The sequence below is a fragment of the Gossypium hirsutum genome, chromosome D05, assembly GCF_007990345.1.
Source record: "Gossypium hirsutum isolate 1008001.06 chromosome D05, Gossypium_hirsutum_v2.1, whole genome shotgun sequence".
NCBI lineage: Eukaryota > Viridiplantae > Streptophyta > Magnoliopsida > Malvales > Malvaceae > Gossypium > Gossypium hirsutum.
In genome coordinates this window covers 5,240,259-5,267,060 of record NC_053441.1, presented here as the reverse complement: position 1 = coordinate 5,267,060, position 26,802 = coordinate 5,240,259, and the positions used below count along the sequence as shown (strand labels likewise).

General features: G+C 33.5%; 3 protein-coding genes across 14 annotated transcripts; 2 read left to right on the top strand and 1 right to left on the bottom strand.

The window, feature by feature from the left end:
- The first annotated feature begins 4,232 nt into the window (after positions 1 to 4,232).
- LOC107906788 (serine/arginine-rich splicing factor RSZ22) lies at positions 4,233 to 8,204 on the top strand. Of its 11 annotated transcripts, none has more exons than XR_005913751.1 (8): positions 4,233 to 4,507; positions 4,783 to 5,015; positions 5,203 to 5,318; positions 5,469 to 5,557; positions 6,169 to 6,373; positions 6,450 to 6,554; positions 6,788 to 7,407; positions 7,513 to 8,204. XR_005913751.1 is itself a non-coding variant. In XM_041093259.1 (7 exons), exons 3-7 carry the CDS (start codon positions 5,230 to 5,232, stop codon positions 6,822 to 6,824), a joined length of 534 nt encoding a protein of 177 aa, XP_040949193.1. In that variant the 5' UTR covers positions 4,265 to 4,507; positions 4,783 to 5,015; positions 5,203 to 5,229; the 3' UTR covers positions 6,825 to 8,204. The 11 variants fall into 11 exon arrangements, 3 of the variants coding, with proteins under 3 accessions (XP_016689384.1, XP_040949193.1, XP_040949192.1); XR_005913745.1 differs by having other exon boundaries at positions 4,252 to 4,507; positions 6,112 to 6,373; positions 6,441 to 6,554; XR_005913746.1 differs by having other exon boundaries at positions 4,252 to 4,507; positions 4,764 to 5,015; positions 6,112 to 6,373; positions 6,441 to 6,554.
- A 2,075-nt stretch (positions 8,205 to 10,279) lies between these two features.
- LOC107906787 (probable xyloglucan glycosyltransferase 5) lies at positions 10,280 to 14,100 on the bottom strand. The gene is made up of 5 exons (XM_016833894.2): positions 12,741 to 14,100; positions 12,266 to 12,574; positions 11,887 to 12,177; positions 11,391 to 11,504; positions 10,280 to 11,305 (listed from the first exon to the last, which is right to left on the bottom strand). The coding sequence occupies exons 1-5, from the start codon at positions 13,461 to 13,463 to the stop codon at positions 10,673 to 10,675; spliced, it is 2,070 nt and encodes a 689-aa protein (XP_016689383.2). The 5' UTR covers positions 13,464 to 14,100; the 3' UTR covers positions 10,280 to 10,672.
- Positions 14,101 to 16,595: 2,495 nt separating this feature from the next.
- Positions 16,596 to 19,675, top strand: LOC107906790 (mitochondrial Rho GTPase 1). Of its 2 annotated transcripts, XM_016833899.2 has the most exons (7): positions 16,596 to 17,254; positions 17,378 to 17,491; positions 17,565 to 17,634; positions 18,072 to 18,184; positions 18,450 to 18,600; positions 18,767 to 18,953; positions 19,366 to 19,675. In XM_016833899.2, the coding sequence occupies exons 2-7, from the start codon at positions 17,472 to 17,474 to the stop codon at positions 19,422 to 19,424; spliced, it is 600 nt and encodes a 199-aa protein (XP_016689388.1). In that variant the 5' UTR covers positions 16,596 to 17,254; positions 17,378 to 17,471; the 3' UTR covers positions 19,425 to 19,675. The 2 variants fall into 2 exon arrangements, with proteins under 2 accessions (XP_016689388.1, XP_016689387.1); XM_016833898.2 differs by having other exon boundaries at positions 18,767 to 19,675.
- Positions 19,676 to 26,802: the final 7,127 nt, after the last annotated feature.

The window sequence follows — 26,802 nt, the reverse complement described above, 5'->3', positions numbered from 1 at the left end:
GAACAGGTGACATTAATGCGAAACAGATTAGCTTTAAGCAAGTAAACATCAACCTACAAATATTGATAGGGACTGGTGGACCAGCATTTGATGTGAAGTGTGCTCATGTAAATCATGCTCCTCGATCCTTCTAATTTTGATTGGAGGGTCTGGGAAATTAATTTTTACATAAAAAAGGGGTTAAATGTTAATTATAGTTAATCCCTTGCTTGCCTCACAAGTTTTGAAAAAAAAAACAAAATATATTTATGTTGAAGGACCATCAACCCTTTGTATTTATTGACTTCTCTTTTATTTTATGGTTGACTTGTAGATTTCTTGAAGAAATGCACGCACATGCATACTTTGAAAATAAGGACCATTTAACTATGTAGATTTCACACTACTCCATGTTTCAAATCCAGAAAATTGTGTTGGAAGCTTAAGTTGTTAATTTAATTGGCTACGGCTTTGTGGAACAATAATCTCATTTGAGGCTAATTAAATGTTGGATTTGCTTAACCGATACATGCAATAATTACCTAGATTTTTTTTATGTATAATAATAATATTAACAACATCTTAACCGGTGCTACTAAATAAGGTATATATATCTGATATATATAATTCTTTCCATTTTGTGTAATTAATTAAGGTTTAAGATCATATCAAACAAGTCGATTGAGTCTTAGCTTAACTGGTATAGGCATTGTTGCTGATGTAGGAGGACGTGGATTTGAATGCATTGAAATACTTTATTCTCTTATTTATGGGTTGGGATGATCAGAACCTATAATGAGATTATTCAAGCCTGTTTTCTTTTCTTTTTAAGGTTTTGTGGATGCCTCAATTAATCTAAAAATTTTGTAGTCATAATGTTTTTTTCTTTTTTAATTTCTCCATTGATATTATTCTAATTTTTCTTTTTTGGGTTTATTACCGGCTAGCCCATTGTTAATCCTCAAAACTAATTACATAAAATCAGTTTATTGTTAAAAGTAGAAACATTGATGCTTTCCGCGTCCCACAAATCTAATTCGCAAGGTTTTTCTATTAATGATCTAAGTTGGATTTATATAGTAATTATATTTTTATTTAGTTTTCAATATTTATATTTTTTTGTCAATTTAATTTTTTTAATTAAATTCACCCCCAAAAGAAAAAAGAGTTAAATTATTATTTTTTCTCTAAAATGCTGATTAAAACATTAATTTTTTAATGATGTTGGTGTGACAACCTACATGGCAATCCACATGTATGACATGATACTATTTTTCTTATATATCATGTCAATAAATAATTTTAAAAAAATATAAAAATAAAACATTTAAACTTCATAAAAAAATAGCATTAAGTACATCTGAATTGTTATTCAAACTGTCATATCTAAAATTTTAACATTTTAGTCAAAAAATTTCTGTTAAAAGAAACAATAAAATATATTATATTTATTTGTTAAAAACTTATTACAATATTTTTAACATTTCAAAAATATTATGATTGAAAATTAAAATTAAAATTTAATTTTTAGAGTATTTATAGTTTATACTATGATGGATATAAGTTGAGAATAAAATTTTTAATATTTTTATGTACCAAAAAATTTTAATATTTAAAATAAATTTGAATTAATCGCTATTTGTGACCATATATTCGAAGTTAAATAAAGATGATATATTGTTTTAAAAAATTAAAAAGATGGTACCTTTCGCTAAAATGCTTAAATTATCGAATAAAGTTATATAAATATTAAATTTTGATAGAAAAAAATGTTAAAATAATATTAAGCATTTATATTTTTTATAATTGTGTTTATTGAACATTACGTATTAGAAAAACATTTAATAAATTTATTTTTTTAACCAAAACATAATTAATTTATTTTGAATTACAAAATATAAAATTTAAAATGTCGTACTTATATCTTATTTTAATTTACATTTCATATCTGAAAACAAATGTATTTTTAAATATATATTAGTTAACTTTTCAATGGTCAGTTAAAATTACAAAATATAGCTTTTAAATATAATAATAAATTGTGTTAATGTAAGTATTAAAATGTTTATGTTAATTTTATAAATCAAAAGGGGAACAATAAGACAAGTTCTTGAAGTAATTAAGATATTTATAGTAACTAATGTAGATAATTTTGTTAAGTTGTTTTTGAATTGAGAATAAACTATAATAAAACTATAGGCACTGAAATAATAAAAAAGGCCTTATAAAAATAAAAATAAAATGTGGAGGGGTTTATGTTGCAAATACCCTAAGCTGATCTACTACCTACTAAATTTGGTCCTACTATATATACATGCTTTATTTTTTTTCTAGTATATAATCACTTTCTTCTGCCAGAAATTTGTGATTCTTTTGCTGATATTAAAATTTGCGTTTTGTGATTTATTTTGCCAGTTTTTATTAAATCGTCCATTCATGTTTAAATTATTTATTTTTAAAAAAATATTAATTATATTATATTATAAAATTACTGAAATATATAAATAAATTAAAATATTTTTTTATTTAGAAAAAATTAGTTTAAATTTTTTTTATTTGAATTAATATTCTGTTAACTCCATCAATAATTTAAATATGGTATAAAAATATAAATATTATCAATTTTTTATTATGGTAGGGAAGAGGTTAGCTCATAGTTGGTTGTACGAGCGATATTCATATATATCGAGCGACAAGTTGGAATAAAAAAAGAAGCTGGGTACTAGTTTTGGATCCACTAATAATGCAAGTGGGCAATTAATCGTATATACTGATTCCCCAACTTGGTTTTGTTTGGGAAGGAAGAAGCATCAGATATTGACTCCAGAAACTTCACTTATTCAATATTACTTTTTGTATATATATATATATTAAAATCAAAGTGAGATTTTAGTTCACGGATTTTTTTTAATTGAGTTGGTGTTTAATTCACTCGTGACATTAATTCGGTCAATGACTTAATCTAAATAAATATATATATTAAATTATAGTAATTGAGTGAAAATTTATATAAAAATATATTTACTAATATTTTTATAATAAACAAATGAAGTTTTGATTGTAATGTAAAAGTTAATATATTAGTTTCAAATCTTATTACACGTGGATTATTATTATATAAAATCATAAACCTTAAAAATAATCTATAATAATATATTTATTTTATAAAATAATATTTTTGTTGCCATTGAATGGTGTTCGGTGATTGAAAATTTTATGCAGCCAGAAAGTAATGAAAGTGGTCATTTTTGCGGTTACAAAATTAGTGATTAATGGTGGGTTTGGATGGGCGATTGGGTGCGGTGCGGTGCGTTTAGCTTACTTTTTATCTCACGCTATAGTATTACTACAGTATTTAATCTCACCGCCTCCGCAGTTTTTACACTAATCGCGAGTAAACGCACCGCCCATCCAAACTCAGCCTAAGAAATGCAACGTACACGCAATAAAGTGTCTTTTTGGATAACTGGAATTCTTAAAAAAAAGAAGAAAAAAAGAAAGAAAGAAAAAACAGTTTATTTAATCTTTTAATAGTTTATTAATAGAATAGATCTGATCATGGATCCGACTTGAAGGTTTGTTCGAAAAATAAAAAGATTTGAGAAAAAATATAGATATAAAAAATGAGCTTAGAAAAAAAATAGGACCCGTTTTCTAAATAGGTCGAGCCTCGAGTAAGCTTTTTTTGACCCAAATCCGGTATGAATTTGTAAAAAAAACTTTGTTGTTGTTTCACTATTATATTGCAATTATTTTGTTGTTATTGTTTGGATATTGTATAACTCTTATTTTATTATTAATTTTACTATTATTTTAGAGATATTTACTTGCTAAGTTGTACCTATCTTAGTGTTATTTAAGTGCAAATAATTTTTTAATTTATTTTCAATTTATTGAAAACATTTATTTTAATGTTATTAGTGTATTTAATGTATTACATTTTTTAAATTTATTTTTATATAAAAATAATAATATAAAAATTTTTAATACAAACAGACCGGACTCGAGCTTTAACATTTTTATCCAGACCGAATTTAGATAAAATTTTAAACCCAATTTTTCAGACCTAAAATTTTATTAAAGCCTGATGCAGTCTATGATCACCTCCAATATAAAATTGCTATCTATTTATTTTAAGGTTTTATTTTTATCATTTAATATTGTAATAAGTTAATTCATCAACAATCTAGAATTTTAGTACAGTAGAGATAAGAAACTTCAAAAAATAATGCTAAAGATACGTAACACAGTAAATAAAATAAAGGCCTTGATAGAAAGCGCAAGAAAAGAGAGAACAAAATGGTGGGAAATGAAATTAGAAAAATTGCTGGAGTAGAAGGATAGGATAGAGTTTTGTTTAGTAGGTTAAATGAGGAAAAAGGGCAGCTGAGGCATGGATGTGGTGGTGAGATCTTGAATGCAATTTAAGGACAGGGAAGGGAAGGGAAGGGAAGGGGGCCGTAGATAGGAGGATGGTTCTGGTTCCTCTCTTTCATCATTATCTTAAATCCTATCTTATCTTCCTATGGTACTTCTTCTTGCACTCTGCTGCATCCTTGGGGTGGTCCCTCCCTCCTTTCTTTCTTTCTGATTTGACTAATCCTTGGAGTTTGATTGATCGCAACTCCCAAAACAATTTGGAGTCATAGTTTATGATTTTGGAATTTGAAAACTTCAATTTCTTTTGTTGATTTAATTAGATAAATAATTATTTATTGAAAAATTTACTATTACAATACAAATGTTTATAAACTTACATTTGAAATAATTGTTTGCAAGAGTAGTGTTTTCCATGTAATTCAGGCATGAGAGGAGGGAAAGGTTTAACAACTAATCCACAACCCAATGGATCCAAATGATACTCCTTGATGGGCTTATTTTTGGAGCCATTTTCCGTTGTATATGAAGCCTTGAAATTGGAATAACACCAACTTCCTAATTTTTCCCCCGAAAAATATCGAAAGCCCTAACTTTGCCGGTCGAGCCTAAGGGCGGAAGCCGCCGTTTTCTCCTTCGCGACTCTCACAACTCACCAGGTTCTCACTTCAGTTCTTTCTTTCTTTCTCTTTTCATAAGTATAATTAGGTTTTGATATCACTTTTTCTTTTTATCTTTCGATTTTGTTTGGTATCTGTACTTTTGTATATCCCTGTTTTTCTTTTCATTTAATTTATTTATTCTTTGTTGAACGTAAACTTGAATAACGTTGGAATTATTTTATAGCTTTCTTTTGAATCCCAAAAAGAAACAATGTCTCGTGTGTACGTGGGTAAGCTTGACCCACGAGTTTCGGAGCGGGACCTTGAAGACGAGTTTCGTGTCTTTGGAGTTATTCGGAGGTAGAATATTGTTGTCGTATACCTTACTTTTTTTCTTCTTCTGAAATGCTATATCATACAGGATAATGTTCTATATCTTTGAGCTCGATTTTGTTGTCGTAATTACGTCTACTGTTGTCTATTTTATTTGCTAAGTACTTTCTTTAACAGTGTATGGGTTGCTCGAAGGCCACCTGGTTATGCTTTCATTGATTTTGAGGATCGCAGAGACGCCGAAGATGCAATTCGTGAATTAGATGGTATCCAAACTACATCCTTCATATTTCTTATTACGACGCTAGTTGCATCCTTAATGTTTTATCTATTTACTGGTGATTCTTTTCCCATTCAAAATGGAAGATGCTAAATTTTGGCTCATTTGTTAAAAAATAGATAATGGGTTACGTAGGAGCTAGCTCATTGACATATTTATCAAGCTTCTCTTTCTTTATCAATAAGAAGGATGAAGTTTATGATGAAAATCATGATTTTGATATGCCTTTTTTGGTGTCCTTCAGCAATGAGCCTAATGAAGAATGTGCTTTTGTAATGTCTACAACTGCATGTATATGTTTGCAGAGGAAGTTCCTGTACGCTGTTTGATGACAATTTTGTTACAAATTATTGCCATAATTGTTGTTAATATGGTTCATAGGAAGGGACCTTTATTTAAAAAAAGTACTTGTAACTGATTTTGTCATCCTCATCGACATTTTGAATTTTTTTTGACACTTTTTCCTGTCTAGTTCTATTTATTAGTTCGAAAATCTGTGAACTTGTTGGCATGGTCATTGTCTTTTCCTCTTTCATCTAGCGTATCATTTCAGATCAACGTCCTTCACCAGCTTTATGAATCGTGTGTTTGGATCAGGCAAGAATGGCTGGAGAGTTGAGCTTTCTCATAATTCTAGAGGAAGAGGTGGACGTGGAGGTGGTCAGGGATGCTCTGGTGGTTCTGATTTGAAGTGTTATGAGTGTGGTGAGCCTGGTCATTTTGCTCGAGAATGTCGCATGCGTGGTGGTTCAGGAAGACGCCGCAGCCCTAGATATCGTAGTAGCCCAAGCTATGGACGCAGGTAAGGCCTCCTAAGCAAACATTGATTGCCTTTGTGTTAATGATTGATACTTACCAATTTGAAGCAGGAGTTATAGTCCTCGTGCCCGATCTCCAAGACGTCGCAGTCCCTCTCCTCGTGGGCGTGGGCACAGCAAGTCTCCACCATATCGTGGTCGTGAGGAGTTGCCATATGCTAATGGGTGAAGTTCCTTGAACTTTATGCTAGTAGCTAGAAAGGCTTTCTGATTGCTATCTTTTCTGCCAATAAATAAGCAAGTGTATATAACCGGTTAGGATTTCATCACCTGTCTTACACATTTGATCATGCTTATCTTTGTTTAATTTATTGTTGTGCGGTTTTGGATTATGTGTTTTTTTTTTTGAAAAGTGATTATAGTATATGTGTGAAATATTGATTCTGAATTTGGTGCAGAAATGGTGCAAGGGAACACCGACAAAGCAGGAGCTAAGTACTGCAAGGATGTAAAATTTATCGAGGAGACTGAGATTAAGTGTGTTTAGTTTGTTTGGACTTCAATGATACTATTTTAATTGGGCAACGCCCTCGGCCTCTTGGATTTGGATAAGTTCCTTTCTGTTTTTCTTTAGTTCTATGATGCTTTTCTTTGCTTCATCTTATGCTAGAACATAGTCTTTTTTCTCCGGTAGGAGAAAAGAAGCCTAAGCTTCTATAAATTTATTGAGAAATCATTCCTGGAACTCTGCTAAAAAATTCATACTTTTCTTTTTTCTTGTTGAGGTGTCTTCTGGGTCTGCCTCATTACTTTTCTGCTTCTACACCTATGGGATTTACTTCTTTGCTGCCCGGCTATGGGATCTTCAATACTTGGTCTTTGTGGGTCCCATTTTGGTATCTTCTCTTGTTGCCACTGTTTGAATGAATCTCTCCAGCTGTGATGCACCGTCCTCAATCTCTAGTGGCATTTCTTTGCTTTAGCTTAAAAGGATGCAAAGCTACGTCAAATGCTTCTGGCAGGTACTTATATCTGTTCTGCAGAAGTTGATGTTTTGGCATCCTTACAAGAGGGATTGGTAATTTATAGATCTAATTTCTTTGCAAACTTTCAAAGATTGAAAAGATTTAGAGAGATGCAAGGATATTTACTTACTCTTTTCAATATGTTTTTGGTCATTCAGCTTGACAAGCAAGAATGAATTTGGAGTCTTCTGCTTCTGTTTGGTCAGGAACTTTGGTTGCTGAACTTGCTCTTTTTCTACCTAGTGTCTGCATCTAGATCCAGCTGATTATTTGCGATAGCCTGTTTACCTTTTTCTTTTTAAAAGAAATTTTTTTTTAGAAATTTCTTTCTTTCTGGGGTGGGTGGGTTTGGGGATGTTGGAGGGTGTCCCTAGGGTAAATATATTTTTTTTGTTTTGGGAGGGGCGGGGGGTGTTTGATGGTGAGCTTGAAATCCTTGAAAGTCGAACATCAACCTGTATAGCTGAAGCAAGTTTTTAGTTCCCCTTGATGTCAACTGGAGGATGGCTAACCTGTATAGCAGCATGAACGTGTCTGCATGTTTATGGTGTCATTGCAGTTAGGAAGGTTAAACTTCATTCTTGGTCTGTGATCTTATTGCTGCTTGTGGATGGTTATGTTGCTGAAACGTTCTATCATGTTTTGGCCTTATGGAATGTGATGCCCTGGTACTCTAAAACAACAGTAAGGTAAATTTTGCGAGGATAGGATCATATTAGATTTGGCGTTAGCTTTAATATTTTTGAACGGTAAAAAGCCCCCAAAATTAAATCTTGATGGGTTTAATTTGTTATCCTGACAAATTTATTGTATTCAATATAGCCAATCGCGTTAACGAGGATAACTTTAATTTCTTTGGGCTGAATTCTTAATTTTATTTGCATTAATATTTCTCAAGATTATCATGTGGTTGGAAGGATAAATGGCAGTGGTCATGGTCGAGTAATGGTCATCTTCGAATTTAGTTCGATTTTTTTATCCAAAATTTCCATTTGGTGATGAATGGTTGAATGAACTTGTAGAGCGTGTCAGTATCACCGCTGCAATTACCCCCTCAAGTTTTAATCAAGTTCCAGAATATTTCAGTTATTCCTTGTATATCTGTTGATTCATTAGTTCAGATAGTTGCCGAATCAATCTACATAATAAACGTCTCACTGAACTAATTAACAGGTTCGACGGGATAAAAAGGGGGGATGCAAGTAACGTAATTCAGCGAAACAAAATCCAAGGGGTTTAAAAGGCTGTTTCAGTGGGACAATTAGGAGGAAGAAGATTTGGGCCCCCACCCAAATCTTTGCTGATGCGACGCTGCCCTCAATTGGAACCCGAACACCTGGTGTGGCTTGCTTGCCTTGTCCTAATGTAAAAACAGATGAAAATGTTGTTATGGGCCTTACAAGATCTTAGTGGAGTATTCTCTGCATGACAAGTCGAAGGTTACAAAGTATCATTTTTGTCTCAATCTCCTGGGGACATAACTCATTACCACAGCATTTGCAAGGAACCTCAATCAGCACAAGAGCACTCAACATCTCTTGGCCCCAGCCAAGTCAACCTTTTGATGAGAATGTGACACAAATGAACTAAAACCATCGGACTCCACCAAGTTTGGTTCACCTCCTGTGCTTGCCGACTCTTAGAAGCCCCCCATTGCCAAATATGAAAAAAAAATAGTAACCTAAAACGCAACACTTTGGCAACGTGCACATTTTTATTATTTTATTGTAACTAATTTTGGACATTGATTTTGTTTAATTTAGATTTTAATCAATCAATTTCTGTGGAGTAATTATTATCTAATGTATTGAAAAATGATTATATACGTGGATTGTACGAAAGATTTGATAGGAGAACTTATAAGATAAAGATTTTATGATTATTTTATTATTTATATTAAGATTTTTTTTTTGTATTGTTAAGCTTATTTCTTTTTATTTTAGGATTTTATTAATTTAGATTATTATTACTATTATGTAAATATGTTTTAGGTTGTTAAAAGGGGCGGCGCATACAGCCACCTTTATTTAGGTTTTTAGATTTTATTTATTTATTATTATAATTATATACTAGTATAGATAGGGAAATGGGCGGCGCACAGCCAATCTTTTACCCTTTCGGTTTTATATATTATATTATATATAAAGTGAGATATGGAGAAGGGTGCGGCAGCCACCAAAATTATTTTGTTTCATTTTTTTCCTTTTATTTTTACTTTAATAAAAATTCTCTCATTTTTTAGTTTTTTTTTCAATAATTTTATGAATTAGTGTAATTTATTTTTAAGTCGATTTTTTATTTGATTTTCGGAACAATGAGACTTGTATCCTCACTTCAAAACTTTTATTTCGATATTTGTTGCTTTCCCGATTTAGGAAATAGACTCTATCGTCTCACAAAGTTGCATTGGCACTAAGTAAAAAAATTTACCGGAGAGCTAAATCATAGACACATGATAGAAGTTAGTTGTTAGGTGTTCCCACAATTAACTTACATAGAAAGAGTTGGTGACCTGACGCATCCTTGAACAATATAACTAACTTATCTGTTGAAGGAGAATACATGTTATCAAGGATTAATTTGAAACCGGAACAAAATCGAACCTGAAATTAGAATTTCATATTATCGATTTATTTAATTAAATTTTATTTTTACTTATTTTTACTGTTATTTCCATTTCAATTATCTTTACTCTTTTTATTTTTATCATATTCAAATTACCTTTTTTATTTTTGTCCTGACCATCACACGTCTAGGACACGACAACTACCTCCACGCGCAATCTAATTGAACCTAATTGCAATTTTAAATATTTCGTCTACGTGAGATTGACTCAACTCCTTATATTACTATTTATTTACTGTTCAGCGATAAAAATATTGATTTTGATAGAGTCCCACCCATCACACCAGGAGAAGAAAAAAAGAAAGGAATTTAATTGTCATGTATTGGACATAACACAATGTGCAAGATTTGATGTTTTACATATCCTCAACGTAAATATGGAACCAAAGAGCAGCATCATGCAAGCTCATTCTTATGCCCTACCCAAGCTTTCCAACTTTACAAATACAATATGGCTTGAATCTTTAGTGCCAAACCAGAAACACTCAAGCAAGAATCAGGGTGAAATACAAATCCTACCTATAGACAAACAATGCTTTAACGCCTAAGGGATAACATAAGGACCACCATCCAATGTGAAAAATAAAAATAACAAACTGAGACTACAGGAAGTAAAGTTATTAATGAATAAAAACCTTCTATTGGGCATATTGAAAATGAAACTTTGGTTATTGAACCGGATGGCATGCAGCACTAGCTCATCTGCTCTCCTATTAAATCCAGACCGACTAGGAGAAAAGTCACCCCTTGGAAGAGGAGGAAGTAGAAATGTACTCCTTGTGCCGATAACAGGCTCCTAACTGAAGCTGTGAGTAGGAGGAACGCCAGAGTGAGTTCTTTCCTGTATATCTTATTCACCCTCTTAACAGGAACAGGGGCCGCCTTCAATCGGTTTAGTTCAGTTAGCTCACTTTCAGAAGCTCCTCTCTGGATTTGCAGCTGGTTTGTTGTCTTTGATTCCCTCTCAGCAGCAGCCAATAAGTCAGATTCTGATGACCTGCCAGCCTTTTTGGTGACAACCCACTCATAGGAGCTACCCAACTTGAATAACCCAGATACCATTGCATTGAATTTGGTCACAGACATGGTGTTCTCGAATAGAAGGTAAGGGACAATGAAAGGGAATGATTTGGGGGCTGGAAGAATGTTGAGGAAAGACATAAAAACAGGTACATAACAAATGACCCAAACAGGGAGCTCAGCCTCTGGTACAAACATGGTGAGAGGAAGAATTATGCAAAACAATGTGAAGGAGTAGAAGGGAAGGATAAGCTTCCTCAATAAAAAGAACAGAAGTATTAAATTTGCTTTCTTCCATATTGCTATCTGCAGAATTACAGCATTAAAGGTACTTCAGTATACTGTGAATAAACCATGACCGCCAAAGATTGGAAGTTGCATAACACTGTACCTTGGAAGTTATGATTGCTGGAAGGCATAAGCGGAATAGGTGCATTGGTCCCGAATGCCATCGATGTTGTTGCTTCCTGTATGCTTCATAAGACTCGGGGACTTCACAAAGGACCTAAAAAATCAATACACAGTGAGTGGCTGTTCTCAGGTATTCTTATTCTTCCCTCACAATAATCTTTGATACAGATACTTTCTTTTTCATTTCATTTTTGACCAAGGGGTTATGGCGCTTAATTTTGATAATTTGCGGCTATGATGCTTAAACTGAATGCTTTTACTGACAAATAGACCTATCCCAAATCAACTAAATGCAACATGTATTTTAAATAAGGTATGTATCTTATGCTCGAATCTTGATATGTATTAAATCGGTAATCAGTTTTGCCAAAATAAGTGAGAGTATAACATGCAAAGGTTTTAAAACGAGTACAAAAGAAATTAATGAAAGTCAATTCAAGCAAAAAGGAAACCGAAATGTTGGAAAATGAGGGTACCTTCACATCATTTAGGAAGATGAACTTCCAACCATTAAGATGCGCACGAACAGCTATGTCCATGTCCTCTACAGTAGTCCTTTCAAGCCAGCCTCCGGATTCCTCAAGAGCTCTAATTCTCCAAACACCAGCAGTTCCGTTAAAACCAAAGAAATTTAAAAATACACTATTTACTTGCTGTTCAACTTCAAAGTGGAAACATAAATTAATGTTCTGGAGACGAGTCAACAAATTCTCATCCTTGTTCACAAAAGTCCATCTAGCCTGAACTAACCCTAACTCGGGATTGTCCTGCAAGACAAGGTAAAAGCCTGATAAGCAGATTGTACGCTAGGGAAGGGACTTAAACAAAAAATGGTTCTGGTTTGTTTCTCTTCACCTTGAAATGTGGAACTGTTTGCTTTAGAAAATCAGGGTTAGGTTGGAAATCAGCATCGAATATTGCTACAAACTCATAGGCCTGTACATACTCGCAGCTCATTGCAGACTTAAGATTCCCAGCCTTGTAACCAGTTCTTATTAACCGATGTCTATAAATTATGTTGATACCCCTTTGGTTCGATGTAGCAACCTCTGCTTTAATTAAACACTGGATGCTTTCATCATCGGAATCATCCAGAACCTGAATCAATAATCGGTCCTTTGGCCAATCAAGTTGGCAGACAGCAGAGATAGACTGCTCATATACCTGGTGCAAGGTCAGTTAAGAAGCAATCAACATCAGCAAAAATCAACAGAAACATGCCTAATGTTTACTATATTTCACAAGGCGAAGCCTTTCTACTATTACTAAAATAATAGTCAGGAGCCATATATATAAATGGAAAGAGAGTAGGGACTTCAGTGTATATTACCTCCCTCTCGTTACACATTGGGATTTGAACAAGAACCATGGGGTAGTCGTAACCAGATCCCTCGACATCATTTGACTTGAATGGATTCCCCTCAATTCTCGGCTTAATCTTCTTGTATTTAATCCAAAAGCAGCCTAAGCAAAGTACCATACGGTCTGCAGATTGGATAAGGAATAGAGCTACACAGAATTTAGACAAGGCTTGGATTAATGGTGCAATGTAATCGGCCCGAAACCACAACCAAGTGACGTAAACCAAGTGGAACAGTCCCTGGATTTCACTGGTTCTGGGAATGTGCAAACTGGGGTTCTGAAAATAATGCCAACCATTGAAATAAGCAATAATCTCAAAAGCTAGGATTGTCAAGGAAGTCACCAGAAAGGCTTTAATGACAGTGAAGAGCAGTTTCCCTTTCCCCAACTTTTCACTTGCCATGTCAACATCGTGCCTGAAGATCAACCTTTTCTTTATGGTTCCAAGCAATGCCCAGAACAGTGTAGCTATCCAAGCGACACAGCCGACAGCACGATGAGCCTTGAGAAGCAAAACCCATGTCACTTGCTTTGCATTTTTCCCTCTGCTCTTTTCCACAGGCCTGAATGCAGCATCTGGGTCCTCGATTTCTACCACCGAGTAGTTTGGGTTCTCCATTTTCACTACCACCGGTGTCCCTTTCCTCGTCTCCTTTGCCCCCCAATCTGAGAAATCTAATCCCGGAGCCATTTTTTTTCTCAACAAGTAGCCCAAATGAAACCAAATCCCGACAACAACGGTTCAAAACCCCAGATCTCAAAGATCAAGTAATGAACAATTACCCAAAATCAAAAGGTCTTCATTGTAGCAAAGGAAGAAGAAGCGAAGACAAAGGAGTTGTGTAGGAGATTGTGTGCAAGTAGGAAAGGACAGTCTAAAAGACAGAAGACAAGCAACGATGGGAACACAACATTATGAGGAAAGGTATCTGCAGCTGTAATGTGTAAGAAGTAAGAACCCAAACAAACACCATACCATGTGGGGTTTTTATTTTTCGGTGTAATAATCCAAACAAGCTCAGCCGGTCCATGTTTTTAAGTTTTAATTTCCCATACACAGAATTTTTACTCTCTAAATGTTTTTTAGTTTATGCAGCAGAGCAGGGAAAGAATCTGCTAAGCATGTTTAGCAAAAGAAACGCTAATTAAAAATACTTTACGTAAAACGGAGTTCACTTCCACACTCCAGTTTTGACTAAAGAGTAAACAAAACACTCCACAAATTAGTTGCCAGAATAAATTAAATATTTAAATAATCAAAACCAAATCTGGAAGCACAAGGTTTCAGATGCTGCCGAAATTGTTTAAGCTCTAAAAGCATAGAAAATAAACAGATTTCTTCCAAGTATTTTGCCAGAATTTAATTTGTTTTAAATTATTATACTTAAAAGGGGAAAAAAAAGGGTGATTGAATTTGAGAAAAATTAACCTACTTGTACTGTTGTCGGTTGTAGAAACAACTTACTTTTAATTGAACATAAAAATATTTAATTATTTTGAAAAGAAAAATAATTTAATATTTGTAAAAGTATCATCATTCACCCATGCACCTACCATCCACTCAATTAAAGCTTGTCACCATCGTCATCCACACCAACAAAAATTTGCTGTAACAATATACGTCAGTGTATTATAATTCAATATAATTTATTTAGCATAATTAACCCTCAATAATTTATATTTTATCCCAATAAAAAAAATGTTGATTTCATGCAAAAGCAGTAGATTTGATTAGGTGACCACCGTTGGGGGTTGGTGGACCAGAGAGAGAGATTGAAGTGGAAAACCCAAGCAATACCCTACTTGCTATTAAGGCAAAGCCCAATTCCACCTCACTTTGTATTTTATTTTTTTATTTATTTTGTCGGCAGACATTGAGGATTGGTAGCTAGGTTTGTGATTTTTAAATTGGTAAAATCTAGTGCATGTCCGTAAATTGTAACTGAAGCAGAGCATTGCAGTAAGTTGAAGCCCTGGAGGTGAAAGGGACGTTGCCCTCCCTACAGGGCTTGTCTCAAAAATTATGTTACAGATTTTTTCCAGTTTCAGATGAATGGGGCATTTGTGGGGAAATTATTCCTAATTTTTAGGGAATTCCTGTCATCACGAAAACTACGATTTTCACCTTCCTTACAATGCATCCCCTATTTTAACACAGCCCAAAGAATGATAGAATGGGAAGCTTGAAAAAGAAACCACTGGTACGGAAACGAATCCTTTAGAGTTAGGATGGGTTTTCTTTTGGATGAGCCAACTGAACTTCAGTTTGGGTTATTTATTGGACTACCACTCACCACCAGCCATGACCAACGCTACTTTCTTTTCTTCTTCAACACGTGACAAAGTTAAGCAATTTATTTGCTAATAATTATGTAACCTTATTCTTCCATTATGTCAACCTAAAATGGTTATGCCAAATTTGGTACACTAGCATCTGAGATTTGTGTAAGCAGTGAACCCTCAGATAAACCCAACTTCGTCCATTCCTTTTTCATGATGAATAAGATAATTTGAGAGAAAATGCAGCCGAAGCTGCTATCTGCTACGAAGGCCCTGCAATAGATGGGACTTGATTAAGAATTGGTAATATCGATATCATCTCAATCTTCCACTACATAATAATTGTTACTTGCAAATCTTGCTCAAAGTTGCTTCTTATTTTGAAACTGATGAATATTGCTTCACTTCAACCATCTTCATGCTTTTTGCTTCTATTACAGGTTCAGAAGTGGCTACACTAAGAACAGATTTTTATCATCAGAGCAACATGGCTGAGTACTATTCCTGCCATATCAGAATTCTCTTTTTCCAGGTACACATTCAATTTGTTCCTTTGGACAATGCTCTCCTTCAGCTTCCATTGGTTTTCCCAAACGTTCTAAGACATGATTGGCATGCAGAAACCCTGCAAATAAACAAGAAAACATGACAACACTAAGGTCATAGATACAGATCAGTTGTAAAGGTGATTGGTTACACCATACCAAAAGCACAGGACAAGAATATTCATATTCATGTCTTGCTTGGCCCATAAATACACCACACAAGGGGTGCATTTTTCGACAACAAAACCACCAAGGATCTGCATAGAAACCAAAAACCATCTATGCCTCTCTTTTACCTATAGCGTATTATTTTCACAACAAGACCGCGGATCAGCATCCATAAATATTCAGTTACAGGTACAGGGTGACAACAAGGATAACAGATATTAAAATCTCATAGTAACTGCACTGTTATCTGAACACGTTAATTCACATTGAACCTTCAAGTTTTATGGGCAGAACCTATATACTTTTCCTGTAATTTTTTATAATGTGAATGGTCACTCTAGCTGTCAATCCGTGCTTCCAAGCCTTAACATAGTTACTGCAGCTGAAAAGATGAAACTATAAAATACCATAATTTACATCCAAAAACAGGATCTACCAAATAATTAAACATCAAAGTACAACGATATCGAATATAGCTAAAATCCCTGAATGGATAATTTTGAATCATGCAAACTAAATTAGATGCTTCTTGAGACAAGTAGAGGAGAAGCAATCACATTTGTACATATTTTCCCCATGAATAGGGAACTGGTCAAGGCATTCCTCCAACAATGTAGCATCTCCCTGAATTTCAACAGTTAAATCCATCATGTTCTCATATTGATTTGAAATCTCATTGCAATTTGTACAAAATCCCCTAAAAAGTTTCAACAGGGTGATGAAGTATTAGACATCAGACTACAAACTTAAACATTCACAAAAACTAAGCAGGTTGGTTTACATTTAAAAGGAAAAGTGGCACAATGATCTTAAATCACCTTTACTTGATCAAACGATCTACTCACTTTGTGAAGGATTCTTATTTACAACTGAAACACAAAAGTTCCAGAACATTGTTTACTGATTGAATCCATGGATGTTGTATCTTAATCGATGGTGAATAACCAAAGTTTTTTTTTTTGATAAAAGTGCAGAGCATCTGCACTTCTGCAGACTCAGATCATCTTTAATAAGAAGAGATAATTTCTTCTGCATAAGTTAAACGTATTAGCAATAAATTATTTTGTCATTGGCCTTTTTTACAATTACAGACATTTTGGTAGAGGCATTGACCAAAGGGTCCGTTTGATTGTGGGATTTGATTTTCCGGAAACTATTTTCTAATTTTTCCAGTGTTTGTTTGGAAGAAAACATTTTCCATTTGGAAAATCAACTCCAAAACACGGGAAAATCCCTTACAATTTTTGGGAAATTGTCTTACCGTTTCAATTTCCCTATGACATTTTCCTAAAGCTCTCAGGCATTCTTCTCCCTTCATCCAGTAAGCTACCTTTATCCATTCTTCTCCATTCCTTCATTCCTTCAAATTTTCGTGAGAAAACTTCCCTGAGAAAACGTCGACAACCGATTTTCCAGTAATCCCCCACTCTCCTCGCTATCGATTATCGTTGGGTTTTTCATTTCCTCGGTTCCCTCCTCTCCTGATCAGGTAACCTTCACTTAAACTAAACATTCTCTTTTTTATGAAAACACTGAATAAGCATTTAAAGTTGTTGTTCCTTCTGTTTTCATTTTCAACTGGCGATTCTTCCTCTGCCATCCGCATCACTAGGAGAAGGCGTCTAGATAGGAAAAAGCAACAATCAAAAAGAAATGTTTTCTAGTGCTTTGTTTTTGGTCCAGCGAACGTTGGGAAATCTGTATTGATGAATTCTTTTCTTGGCAGGTATTCATTAGAATTCTTTTCCTGATATCTAATTCTTCTCCCCATCTTTTTAACTTTATTTACTTTAATGTAGGCCCTATTTGGATTCATATTCTCCAACTGCTGATGAGCAATACGCTGTGAATGTTGTGGAATTACCTGGGGTAAGTGCCATTATATTATGCACTGTCTTGTAATTTTATGTTGAAAGCAAGCCCTCACCTCTAAACACAAGGAGTTACTTTGTCATTTTGGATTGGGGATATTCACATATATGCATTTCTTGGTGTTATGGAGTCTAGACCATAAATGGGGTGTCATAGACGTATTAGAAAGACTTTGTATAAGGTTCAAGTGAAATGATATTTGAAGATGTACTTTCTTTGAGATGAAAAATTGTCAAAATCTACACACTTCTTGCAGTATCAAAGCAATTCCTTTCTGGAACTTTACACATAAAAACTTTTTCATTTTATTGACATATACTTCTTTGCATATGTTAATATTTTGTTGAGATATACCTAAGTTGATAATTTCTTTTGCTTTCATATGTTAATATTTCTACTTCAGGCTTAGTGTTTGTTTGTTTTGCCATTATTAGGGAATAAAGAAAACTCTATTCTTGCTAGAAATCCATGAGGACGGAGTTTCAAAATTGCTGTCTAGTAAAGAGTCACTGGCTCCTTGTGACATAGCTGTATTTGTTTATGACAGGTAAATCGAAGCATGATTTTTCTGATGTGGGATTTTAAATTTAGAGTTATCTGCTATTTTTAGTTAATCATTTTCTGTTATGTAATCATATTTGTAAAAATGGTTGCACCCTCATATGCTTGGAGTGAACTCTTTTTGTGCCACTAAAAATGATCATGTATATTTTGTTCCACGGTTGAATTTTGTAAAAATTCATTTAGGTGCATATGCATGTGTTATTTATTTCTTTTGAAAGTTCTACTTCATTATAATCTGGCCTTCGCAGTTCTGATGAGTCTTCATGGAAGAGAGCAACTGAATTGCTCATGGATGTTGCTGGTGATGGTGAAGACACTAGTTATGAGGTGCCCTGCCTCATTGTTGCTGCTAAAGATGATCTAGATTCATTTCCAATGGCAATACAGAATTCTACCAGGGTATCATGCTTTATTTATTTTTTTGTAATTTAATTTTCTTGCATAGTTAAATGAATAAGTAGAATGCCTTAACAGAGTCAAAATGTTTAAGTTTTGTGTCCTCGAAGAGGTAATGGTATTCATGTCAGTGTTTCAAAGTGTATTTTATTTCAAATTTCCTTTTCAGGTTAGCCAGGATATGGGGATAGAGGCACCTATACCTATCAGCTCAAAATTGAGTGATTTCAATAACATATTTCGAAGGATAGTAAATGCAGCTGAGCATCCTCACTTGAGCATTCCTGAAACTGAGGCTGGGAGAAGCCGTAAGCAGTACCATCGGCTCATAAACCGATCTCTCATGGTTGTTTCAGGTATGCTGATTGTCTGGCATCTCACAACTGTTCTATTCTTAATGCACTTGAAACTTGGGGTTGTTGAAAATGTTGGTGACCATGGTTGGATTTTCTGATGACTTCTTGTTGTGCACATATTTTACTTTTTTCTCCGTGTTGGTGTGGGGGAAATCACTAGTTCTTTCCTTTTGTCCACTTGCTTACAGTGTTTGCACCTTAAACCTTTTTACAAGTTATAGTGTGATTTTGTTTAAGCATATATGTATTTGAAGTTTTTTGTAGCAAAAATTATCTTTAAACAATCTGAGATGGTACGAAGTTGCTTCAACTTAAATGGCATGCTCCTTTATTTTTATCATTCACTATAGTGAACTGTTGTTTTATCGTTTTGAATGATGTAATTCACCATTTGCGGTTGGAACTGCTGTAGCCATTGTTGGATTTGCAGCTTACCACGTATATGCTGCTAGGAAGAATGCTTCTAGTTGAGGGATGATGATTCTCCTATCTTCTAGACACTGCTGTGGTTATCTTATCTTCTTAGAAACAATTTTGCCATGTTTATTTTCTTAATCTGATTTCAATGGCCGACTTTTCTGCGTTATATTCAGAATCCTAATCTGTATGAAAAGAATTGCAAAATTCTACCATCCAATTTAGTAGTGTTGGAAATGTTTGGTCTGTAGAATATCAAGAGAAGTGATGGAATAGAGTGATTGTGCAATAAAAAAAATTTTGCTCTACATTTCAACCATCGTTGCTTGCCTGTGTCCTATTTCATACTATTACTTTGGATTCAAATATTGTAATTTAGATGAATTGGGATTGGGATGAAGAGTTTCACCTGGATTCAGATGCTAATCTTTTGGAAATTTAATATTCAAATGGTTTTGATTAAGATGGTGATAGATACTAATTTTAGATCTTTGGTGTATTCAAATATCCGGTTGATATTAGAGTATGTTTGTACACTTGTAATTATTTACTATAACCTCTTGTAATTTTTAATTCTAAAAAATTATTAATTATTATAAGAATTTCGAGAGTAATACTCAAGAAACAAAATTATTAAATCAAATTGCAATATATGTAAAAAAAATTTAAAATATAAAAATTTATTAATATATATTATGTAAAAACAATTTTTTCGGAAAATATTTTCACGAAATCTGCCAAACAACAGAAAATATTTTACATAGATTCATCCAAACACCAGAAAATATTTTCTAGTAAATCATTTTCCAGAAATTATTTTCTGGAATATATTTTACTGTCAAACAAACAGACCCTTAGGCTTAATTTAATGTAGGAGAATTTGAATAAGGATCAAATGTAACCGATCCACTGTCATGTGTGAAGTGATCACATGGTTACCACATGTCTAATTCTAATACTAATATCCTTCATATAAGGATGTAAACACTGAAAGGAGACATGAAAATTATATGAACCCTTCCTGCCAATAAGAATTACCCAAACTTTTATAGTTTTACAGATGAATATAATTATGGGATGTTGAATCTGAAGCCTGGTAAAAAATAAAATTGCATATCAACCTTTATTAGGTCTAAATTTTAATCATTATAACATATTTGTTTAAAAAAACATGTGACGTGTTGATCACGCATCCGACTTTTGGTTCTAATATGTGAGCTAAGTAGGGAAGAAAAATGATGTTACTCTATGGGAATTAAATTTAAAATTATTAAAGCCGGCTACTTGGGTTGGAAGAAAACAATGGAGAAAGTCAACTTTGTAGATGTTTCTTCGCATGTGTATTGGTGAATCTTTATATTTAGTAAAAGCAGCACACTTCTTTGGCTTCTAAGATTGGTATCAAGTGTAACTGAAGTTGTTAAATTACAGTCACCTTAAATATATAAATTAAAAACACATGCACACATGCATGTGGAAGACAATAACACTGCTATGGATGCAATAATTGGCAACACCCGAACCTAATTAATTTTTGGTTCACAGAAACCTGCTTAATTGCCTCTTCTTTCTTTTCTTTTAAGAATTCATGGGTTGTTTTTTCATTTTAAAATATTGTTTCATATGGAAGGGGGAAGGTACCAATTAATGGAAAAGATGAGACGAACACGGTCGTTTTCCATCCCGCATTGCTCCATTATTATATTATTATTTTCCATTGATATTGTAGAAAAAACTATCCTTTTTCCTGCATTATAGAGTAGGGGGTCATCCTCTCTTTTTGTCCATAATAAATCCAACAGTAGAACCCAATTCAATACAAGCACGTGTTTCCTCGAAAGCAAGACAAGCTTTATTTAGGTTTAATTATATTTTTCCTCATATAAAGAAAGAGATGACGAAAATGGCGTATAGCTCCATGAATATATATACATATATATTGTGTAAAAAGATGTTTTATGCATGGTTGAGTCATCTCTCGCCAAAGCAACCACCCCTGGATCTTTCTTAGAAAGGCTTTCGATCTGTACTGGTCAAAAGAAATGATGATGACATGCACAATTTATTTCTCTCGTCAAAACAAGAAACCCCAGAGTGGTGCTGCCCACTAAACCCATTTTAGACGCTTATCGAAGTCGATTATAAACCCCCAAAGCAAAACAATAAATATATGTGCGTAAAATTTATCTTCATCACTTTGATTTGACATGAAGATTCAGCTGACGAGTTTTTTAGCAGTGTATTTACTATTTTTGTGATTAATGTTATTACAAGCTAACTAGAAATAATTAAGTGAATGAGGTGAGAAAAACAAAAGAAAAAGAAAACAAGTGTTAAGCCTTAAGGGTGAAAAAGTGGAGAGAAAGAAAATAAATTTGGAATATGCTTGGTAGGAAAAAAAAAGTGAAAGTAAAGAAAATAGGGAGGATGATCATTTTTTATTTTTACACACAAATAGCAATCATTCTAAATTTGGAATGATGAGAAGAGGGAGAATCAGGGAGAGATGTATCTTAGTTTAAAATTGTATATTTTTCAATTATTTTATTTTTCAACTAGCAAGTGCATCTATAGAAAAAATATATATATTCCATTTGTCTAGTTTTCTAACCCTGCTGTTTTCCATTTTTTAAAATTTCTTACCACTTTACTAAGCAAAACTTAAAGGTTTTAGTGAAAAAGTTAACAAAATACAAGATGTTTTTTTCCCCTAATACAAGATTTCATTTCATTCAAAAAGATGGGAGGCCAAAATCGAATCATTACAACATCTCAACCCAACCGAGAAAAAAACAATTAGAAAAATCACTCTAAGCCAACAAACAAGTATCGATTAATCTTTCTAATAGTGGATTTCGAAGAGAGGTTATCACCATATACTGAGGATCCCAATTCTATTAAGAAGTTTCAACCATTAATACAAAAATTAAGTTTAGATTCATAGGATCTCGTCTACCACACGGCTCCCTAATTCTACCTACTAATGGAACAAAAAAAAAAAAGCAATGATGAAAACAACAAAAACATAAAATTCGAAATTTGAAAAGAATTCGACAAATCAAAATCACTAAAATTTTAGAGAATCAAGTCTTACGACACCAAAGGGGCACAACCATTCTAAGCAAAAAGAAAAAGAAAATTATTAATCTGAACCTCATCCTACCAAAAAAACTGGCTGAAATTTGGTATAAAAAAAAAGCACGGGATAGAAAATTGAGGTGCTCATGGGCCGGGCCGGGCCTATAAAAAATTTCAGCCCGTGTCTTAGGCCTGGGCCTGGCCCGGAATATGGGCCTGAAATTTTGTCCAGGCCCGGCCTGGGAAAAAAATTCCTAAGCCAGAGCTCAGCCCGGCCCATTTTTTTAATAAACACCAAAAATTTGTTTTAAAAATAAAAAATATTTTAAAAATAAAAATATATTTATTATATTCAGGCCGGTCCGGGCCGGGCCGGACCCAGGCAAAAAATGGTGACTGAGGCCTTTCGGGCCTATATTTTTACCCAAACCCTCCCATATTTCGGACGGGTCGTCGGGCTGGGCCGGGGTGCCCGACCCATGAGCACCTCTAGATAGAAACGAGGCTAGTGATCAGCTGTTCCAAACCAAACAACACTACAAAAAGATACCATTTACCGACAAACGAAATTCCGTCGCTATATCTGTTCCGTCACTATAAATAAAAACCATCGGTATAAACCCAGAAGACCGAAATGTAGGCCATTGCTATAGGGACATGTCGGTTAAAAGCTTTGCCTGCTATTTTCTACACTTTTTAATCAACTTTTTACCTATACAGCCTTCACCAATGAACTAAGATAATCACTTTATTCTCAATAAACCAAAAACCAACAAAGATCAAAAGTCGCGTTATTTTCAGTAAAACATCATATATGATTTATAATTCTAGTACAATGAACTATGACAATCACTGTATTTGCATTCTTTGACATAACAATTAAACTTTCATATTTGTTACATGTAAACTAGAATTTGTGAAACTAATATTTGCTCCTAACCAGTTCAACAAAATCATCAAGCTGCCAGTTACTCCCTCTATATTTACTGGAAAAATCTGTCCCACGATAAATTTTGGATTCGAATTATTTCAAATTTAATTTATTAAATTTTGAATAAAGTGAAATAACTTTAATCCTCACCTCAAACATTCTCACCCAAGGACATGCTTTATCTGATTTCAATGGAAACCAAAAATTAAGTGTACGTAATATATTGAATACGAAGGCAGCCATATATTGATATATTTCTATGTTTTACTTATCAGAACACCAACAACAGCTAATATTGGCCTCCATTCGGGGCAAAAGATTATGGTCCTGACTCAAAATAATATATATATCATGAAACGGAACAAGACCCTAAAATTATTTCATTAATAGACAAATATTATGAATTGAAGAGATAAAATTGAAGAACCAGCTAGAAAGCAGCCTTTGAATGTGCCACTGGAAGAAGCCTGAAAGATTAAAAATAAAATAACCGAATTTTCTCATCCCAAAAATTCCCATGAAAATTCAAGAAGTAAATTAGAAAAGAAATTTTCTGGGGATTGATGTTACCATTATGGGGGGTCTTCTTCCTGATCTGCCTATTAGCATTGCTCCTAGAAAAGTTATAGGGACCTAAAGATTTGGTTTTTCAGATATTGAGCTATGTAAGAATAATTATGCGTGTGTGTTCGCTACAGAACATTTATTTCATAAGCCTAGAAGATCAGGTCAATTTATACGGCTACTGATCACCATCTCAACACCTAAACTAGAGACTTAAATAGCACAGCTGCTCGAAATCTCCTACCGGAGATCCGAGCAGGCCGACGGTGGCCGATCAAATTCTTATTTTTTATTGTGTTTTAAAAACTTGATTTATGGTTGTTTTTTTTTTTTGGTTACGTAAGTTCTTTTTTATGTTTTTATGTATGGGTGTTTTGCTTGGTTAGTGTAACTTTCAAGGTATTTTCTTGTTGCCATAAAGAGTATTTTTGTACTTCAATTATAGATTAATCTAAATATTATGAAGTATCATTAATGGTTGTTACTCATAAATGATTTAAATCGCATCAAATTCACCAACGACATTTTCCTTCCATTATTAGTAGGTATTTAAATTTATGATAAGAAATATTTGAAGATTAAATTTATAGAATTTATAAATGTAAAAAATTAAATTTATTAAATTATTTTAAATTAAAACTAGATTGATAAAATATATAAGTGTTGAGTACTAAATGTGCAACTATATCAATTATAAAAAGTCAATTTTCATTTATAACTTAACGAATCAAAACAAAATTAATTATTAACGTGATTGACAAAATTAATTTTTTTTATAAATTAGTAATCAAAACAAAAATAAGCTAATAAATAAAGTTGCCCAAAAAGTTAAAAGGTACTTAAAATTGCACTGAAAAGGAACCAGAAATAAAAACCGCAATTAACAACCATTTGGAGGGCTAGGAGAGGTGTATGTGCATGATTGAAAGTTCATAATTAAGATACCAATTATATTTATTTTTTGTTAATAAAATTAAAGTTTATAATAGTTTCTTTCAATAAAAAATGTTTTTAATTTTTTCTCAAATATATAATATTTATTACCACTATATCTAACTCTGGTTCATAACGGATTAATACTGTTTTACAGCGAGTGAAGCTTAGGCCGCCCTTGTCTCCCCTGTGCTTGAGTTTTTTGTGGTCGATTTAACTAACGAGGCACAAATCCCGGGTCACATTTTTTAAGGAAAATTGTTGTTTTTCTCTAATGTCGGGAAATGAACAAGGTCCAATTAAACACGTACATTTGTTTTCAACTACATATATAGTGTCACTTTTGAATCGCATAAACTGGATTAAAATAATTGGTGTAACTGTAAGCATCAGTTCCCACTGCTAGATCTTTTTTATTTTTATGGAAAAGTTTCCATTGCTGGATAACAAAACTAAAATCCCTTAAAAACATAATATAGGGACTGTATCACGGTAATCCACAGCTTCCGTAATTGTCAATCTCGTAAATCATAGATCAGTAAAAATTACTGCTGGTAATAATATGTATGAATATAAGATATAGTTTTTAATGGTATATATATGTCCCAAAAAGGAGATGTTTTTGATTGATTAATGGTGAGTTTGGATGGGCGGTACGTTTACCTGAGGTTAATGTAAAAATAGCGGTGGCCGTGAGATTAGATATTGTAGCGATACTGTAGCGTGAGATAAAAAATAAGCTAAACGCACCACACCGCACCCAATCGCCCATCTAAACCCACCCTAAGAGGGGAAGGGAACAGTAACATTCGGACGCCCTTCTCCTATCCTTTTGCTTATTTTACTTTGGTAATCATTACTACATGCCAAGTTCTCGTGGTCTCATCATAAACTGTTTATGTAAGAATTATTAGTTTTCGAGTTACGACGATATACAAGTTAAGACATTGATGCATAGCTACATATTTATTAGCTAATAATGAATGGCTTTGGCTCCTAACAGCTTCAGGTTGAGGGAGCAGATATAGTAACTTGAACCAAGGTTCAATTAAATAAACCACTTGGCCAGTATGTGCTGGCAGACCCCCCTCCCCCATTCTTCCTCCTTACACTTCAGGCTCCCACCCACCAAACAGGCAGCTTCTTGTTTAGAGTTTAAATTATAATAATGATAACATAATAATATACTACTTTTGAAAACATCTGATAATTTGAATTTGCCAAAGACATTGTAATTACGTTATAATATATATATGTCAACTAGGAGAATATGGGTGGTTCTGCAATAACTGGACCTCCTCAGTCTCTAAAAATAGAAGGAAAAAGGAATGCAACTTGGGTATTATTGGTTTATCATGTTTCTGTAGTTGTAGAAATGGCGATGACCAAAATTTACCTGGAAAAGGTAAGATTGGCATTTGGTTGTAGCTTTAGAAACGGAACACACCTGCCATTTGTTGGTTATAACATGTAAAGACATACACCACCACATGGCATGGTTGTGGAGGATGTGGCGTTATGGATATATGGTGTAGCAGGCTGTCACATGGGAGCTGCTGTTGTATACTATATTAAAAGAATTTGGAAAGGCAGACGGTGAAATGCAAAGGAGAATATAGCTTACGTTATGTTTCTGCCTTTTTTCAATGTAAGTCAACGTTTCCATCCCTGAATGACTTAAACCAGGATAGTATTACAACTTCATTCTTAATAATCATTCTAGGCTACCACAATGGCTATTCCTGCTTCTTATTAAGAATAGCCACCAAATTTTCTCCTTAAAATATCCCATCCAAAAGCATTGTAATATATTCATGTCTTTGAAAAATTAGTTGCATCGGATATCCTTAAAATATGATTTTCATTCTAAATTAATTTTCGAATTTTAAAATGTTCTAATTACATTCTTAAATGGTTGATATTACA

Coding starts and splice junctions, on each gene's coding strand:
- LOC107906788 (XM_016833895.2), top strand. CDS start 5,230: ATGTCTCGTGTGTACGTGGGTAAGCTTGACCCACGAGTTTCGGAGCGG. Junction 6,374..6,440: donor AGCCCAAGCTATGGACGCAG/GTAAGGCCTCCT, acceptor AATTTGAAGCAG/GAGTTATAGTCCTCGTGCCC. Junction 6,555..6,787: donor GAGTTGCCATATGCTAATGG/GTGAAGTTCCTT, acceptor AATTTGGTGCAG/AAATGGTGCAAGGGAACACC.
- LOC107906787 (XM_016833894.2), bottom strand. CDS start 13,463: ATGGCTCCGGGATTAGATTTCTCAGATTGGGGGGCAAAGGAGACGAGG. Junction 12,575..12,740: donor CAATGTGTAACGAGAGGGAG/GTAATATACACT, acceptor ACCTTGCACCAG/GTATATGAGCAGTCTATCTC. Junction 11,505..11,886: donor TCTTCCTAAATGATGTGAAG/GTACCCTCATTT, acceptor TTGATTTTTTAG/GTCCTTTGTGAAGTCCCCGA.
- LOC107906790 (XM_016833898.2), top strand. CDS start 17,472: ATGAATTCTTTTCTTGGCAG. Junction 17,635..18,071: donor ATGTTGTGGAATTACCTGGG/GTAAGTGCCATT, acceptor TGCCATTATTAG/GGAATAAAGAAAACTCTATT. Junction 18,601..18,766: donor CAATACAGAATTCTACCAGG/GTATCATGCTTT, acceptor TTTCCTTTTCAG/GTTAGCCAGGATATGGGGAT.